The following is a 4,758-nucleotide window of genomic DNA, read 5'->3' as shown; positions in this document are numbered from 1 at the left end:
CCTGTTTGCAGGGACCTGGGTGGGGAGCAGCGACCACATAACATGCAACACGCTCTCGTACCTGACGAGATGCAAAGTAGAACAACTGCAGGAACACGCCTTGGTGTTCCTGATTTCTGCCACGGCAATCAGACGACACACAGTGCAGGAAGGGCTTGACCAGCACGGGGCTGCTGGCTGAAGGAAGGTGCAGGGCTGCGGCGCAGTCAGATCTGTAACACACTGGGAAACACTTCCATTAAGACTGGAGTACGAGGAGGGCTGATAAGAACTATTTTAGGGTGAAAACAGATCGGAAACTAAGAAAATCCCAAATCAAGGCAGGATACAAATAATTTCTCTCTCAAGTAAGGCAGCCACACATACAAAACATTACGTTGTTCTACATCATACCCATAGATGACTACAGTGGAGAAAAATAATTCCCATTCCTGTCTGGGAAACCTTACCATTCAGTCCAAATGAAGTCATCACACCATCAGCCCTTCTGGAGAAAAATAAAGAGCATGTTATGAACTACACAGTGCAGCATAACCCTTCTGGGACAGATCAAATAAACCCTTCCCCAGCCACCATTCCTGCCCGGACAGCCCTGCTTTGCCAGGAGCAGGACCACACCACGTACTGGCATCACTTCCACTGATGTGCGAGACGCCACGTCCTGCCTTTGCCACCCACACCCCAGAGCAGCAGCCGTCCTGCCAGCACAGGGCTGCGGGGATGTGGGTGTGAAGAGCTGTGGCACAGGGCTTCTGCAGGCAACACAGTTCAGCTGAGGGCACCTCAGGTTCTTCTTCAGCTATAAGAGTTCCTCAGTTGACATAAAACTTTTTACAATAAGATGAAAGGGGAAAAAAAAGCTTATTTCCCTTTTTTTGAAGAGCTCCTGCTTCATTTATTGTGTTTTATAATACCAGAATCTAGCACTGACACAGAAAGAATCCTGATCACATTACAGGCTTCATTAGCACATGATTTGCAATTGCATACATCATTGTCTAACTTATGACTATACTAAAGCAGTTTTATCATAGTTTTGGGAAAAGTAAGTCCTTTGTCCCTTATTTTTTGTATTACAGTGGCACCCAGAGATCCACTAAAGAAAAATTCCCTGAGGCTGGATGCTCTGGAAACACAGACCAGGAAGTGTCCTTACTCTACAGAGTTTACAATCTAATAAAGGTTTGGAGATGTTTACATTAACAAATACTTCAAAAGTTTTTATGCTTTACAAGGTTCAAAATTATCAGAGCAGATCATAAACACTCAACATAAATATTCGTATTTAGTGGCCGATTTCCCATATGTGTCACTTCACTCATCAAGTTAGTCAAATGTTGTCATCAATTTTAATTTCCTCTGTAGCAGATAGATAAGAACAGTCACTGAACAGTTGGTGAAGAGTGCTACAGACAAATTCTCAACAAGCTCTCGGGAACTCGGGTGACACAGACCTTAAACGCTCAACTCGCAGCCCTTCAAGGGAGGATAATTTTCAGAAGTTACTCAATCTTTCATTTCAAGTCAACTACAGTGTTACACAACGCTCAACTCGCAGCCCTTCAAGGGAGGGTACTTTTCAGAAGTTACTCAAACTTTAATTTCAAGTCAGTGTTACATGTTTCCAGACCCTGATGCACCACACAAATATACCCATTAAAGTCAGAAAAATTCTTATAATTTAAGGTAATTTTTTATCTTATACAGCTATAGCCATGAGTGTTACGTGTTTGTCTTTTTAAGAAAAAACAGGGGATAGCTGGTGGCAAAAAATAATCTCTTAAAACCTCTCTGTATTGACATGTATTATCATGCAAGAAGGAAAAAGAATGATGGTAGCAGCTAACTGTAGGTGGTTTGGCTGAAGCTATAAACCTATGTAGAATATTTTTGTAGATGTTCCTCATGATCATCATCCCCATGCTGCTGCTGATAAAGCTGGTACAGTTTGGACCCCCGGGCTCCCCCCATCCCTTCTGCTGCTGGAAAGTGTCCGTTGGACATATTGAGGATAATGGAGGTCAAGGATTTAATGTAATTTTTGGCCAGGGTGAGAGTCTCTATTTTGGAAAGTTTATTCTCAGCTCTCACATGAGGGATCACCTCCCGCAAAGCCTGGAACGCGTTGTTGAGCTTGTGCATTCTCTGCCTCTCCCGCTCATTGCTTTCCAGTCTCCTCAAATGCCTGTCCTTATTGCTCCAGGGATGCTTGGCTCTGGCTGTAGTGATCTTGCTGCTCTCCTTATTTCCCCCATTCCTCCTTTCTTTGTGTCGCAAACATTTCACCAGTTCTTTTTTTCTCATCGCTGACTCCTCAGAAAATGTTTCTTTGTCAACAGTATGCCTTTGCTTCTTTCCTTTGGTTTTAGTCTTCATCTTTTCGTAGATGTACTGGTATTAGGCATCAATATGCTGTAAAAACATGACACCAATATCTGTAACTGTTGCACAGTTCCATGCTGAACAAAAAACTGATGCAGGTTTGTTTGTTTACTTGCTTACTACTGGAAAACCATGCTTGGCTCTCACTTAGTGATGTTTGGTTTAGAAGTTGTGAATATTATTAGTCAAGATGACCAGAGGAGAAAATCCCTTTTTAGAGAACGACAGATCCTCCTTCAGCTGGAAGGAAGAGGTTACAGGGGGAGCAAAGGCCAAGCGAATGGAACCACTGAAACAAAGATGCAGTGAATCACCTACTGCTGTCCTCGCGTACGGGAAGCCAAGGGAAAAACAGACACGTGTCTACTTTCTTGTAAGCAGGCCTCCAACTGGAGGGATTTTTCCTCTCTCAGGGTACATAAGAAAATGGTCTCCAAGCTGATCCAGTCTTCCTGTGTGAAGAGTGAACCACAACTCAAAATATCTTAGGAGTACAATGGTCAATTAGGTTTGGTAACACATTGCCTCTGTTTTTTTGATCTGGTGTGCTTCTGTTTTCTCCTAGCTCTAGTTACAAGAAGTTGCAATAAAACCATGCACCGCCTCGTTGTACGTATGCAGGCTTGTGCACGGGGTGTTTGACAAACCCCTCAGGCTTTTACTCAGAAAGTAGTTTCCCCTTGAACTCCTGTAATTGCTTTTTGTAGAAACAGGTTTTCACTGCTTTATGAGCAGTCCACTAGATGGAAACATGACACACTAACTCCTAGCCTCAGAAACTCCTAGCCAGCAACGTGTTGTCAGCCACAGCATCTCTGCATTCTGGCTAGTCCCCACCACACACACAAACACAAAAAGCATTTTCCCTCTCCCAACAACCACCAAATAACAGTGGAGCTTAACTGCAGTTTCTGTCCCAGTTCAATGGCAGCAGAGCAGTATTTATTCTACAGGTTATCCAAAAGCCACGGCAATGTTCCTTCCTCACCTTAGCAGGGCAGATGACAGCACTGAAATTTTACCCTCCCCCAGCCCAGATTCTGTGCCAACACTACATCTGAGGACAGCAGCCTCACAGCAACCCTGCCTCTAACACCAACAATCAGTGTTACCAAGACTCTTTCCAAAATGCTTCCCTTCCACTTTCTTCTAGTCCACGTAGTCATAGAAAGGTTCAGTCTTAAAAAAAAAAAAAAAAAAAAAATCTGCTGATGCTGTTATGTAGGAGTGTTTAGAGAGTTGGTGAGCCAATTAAAAAACCCAAACAAACTAGCCCCAGGTGCTTGACTGTCCCAGGACAGGACATCAACCTCAGCCAGAGCAGGTGGTGAGCAGTTCCTGGGTGTGCTGCAGTATCACTTCTTCTCTCATTTCTTTAGGGAACATCTCCAGCTGCTCAGCATTCACAGAGAGTCAGTTCTCTGCCTGCGAGGGCATCCTGGCCATCCCCAGGTTCCTTACTACCTGAGAGGCACCTTTGCCAGAAAGGACAGGAATTCACAAAGCAGTTTGGTTAGGGTAGCACCCAAGTGACAAATGCTAACAGAAAACCAGCACCGAGTAGCTTGTGTTGTGGGAGCACAGAAGAAATGCTAGAAACACAGGGTGTCATAAGCAAGAAAACAGAACTAAAGCCAAGCACTGGGTTTGTTCTGGACTCTTAGTCTAACTCACTGGGCAGAAAAGGCATAACTGCAGGGCAGAAAAGTAAAGGTGGGCACAAAGGGGAGCAGGCAACTTGATTCCTCCAGTGCACAAAGCACTGCTGGGGAGAGCAGAGAAATGAGAAAACAGCCCACAGCACTTGGTGAAGAGGATGTCCATGGAGACAGCCAGCAGAGAAAGCTGGAAGAAAAGTCCAAGAGAAAGGAATCTTCAGCAAACTGTGGGAGCAAAGTAGCCTTTAAAACTGCAGGCTGGGGGAAAGCAATGGGATGACGTGGAGTAAGAGGGTGCTTAGCTGGCTGAGGTTTGCTTTCAGACTGCTGCACGCTGCTGTAAGCCTGGGAACTACCTCATGGAGCCGGAGCCAGAGCCAGGCTGCCTGGACCCCCAGGGCAATGGCATGGGTGTGCGAGGAGGAAACGGAGCAACAGACTGGGGGAGCCAAAAGAAACCAGAGAGAGAGAACAGCCAAACACCAATTAATGTTCTGCCCTCTGCACCCATCCCTCAGGGCTGGGGTCCCTCCTCTGTGACTTACCGCTACTGTCAGCTGTGGAGAAGGTGCCTAGGGCCCGAGGGGTGCCCTAGGGAGACTGTGGGAAGCCCGGAGCAGCAGGAGGGTCTGTGCCCTCTGCGCTGAGCAGGTTCTGTCAGCAGGAGCCTGGGAGGGGCCAGGGCCAGCCTCACACGGAGAGGAGAGCCCCAGGGACG

At 46.0% G+C, this 4,758-nt stretch overlaps 1 protein-coding gene across 1 annotated transcript; it reads right to left on the bottom strand.

Annotated features, from left to right (window-relative positions):
- Positions 1-1,875: 1,875 nt before the first annotated feature.
- On the bottom strand, positions 1,876-2,376 carry LOC104458335 (class A basic helix-loop-helix protein 15-like). Its single transcript, XM_010083937.1, has one exon. The coding sequence runs from the start codon at positions 2,374-2,376 to the stop codon at positions 1,876-1,878; it is 501 nt and encodes a 166-aa protein (XP_010082239.1).
- Positions 2,377-4,758: the final 2,382 nt, after the last annotated feature.

This window comes from Pterocles gutturalis, unplaced genomic scaffold (genome assembly GCF_000699245.1).
Source record: "Pterocles gutturalis isolate BGI_N339 unplaced genomic scaffold, ASM69924v1 scaffold17385, whole genome shotgun sequence".
NCBI lineage: Eukaryota > Metazoa > Chordata > Aves > Pterocliformes > Pteroclidae > Pterocles > Pterocles gutturalis.
The sequence above is the reverse complement of the archived record's forward strand: the minus strand, read 5'-3'. Positions and strand labels throughout refer to the sequence as shown.

What these genes read in the sequence shown, in the direction of transcription:
- LOC104458335 (XM_010083937.1), bottom strand. Translation starts at nt 2,376, where the DNA reads ATGAAGACTAAAACCAAAGGAAAGAAGCAAAGGCATACTGTTGACAAA.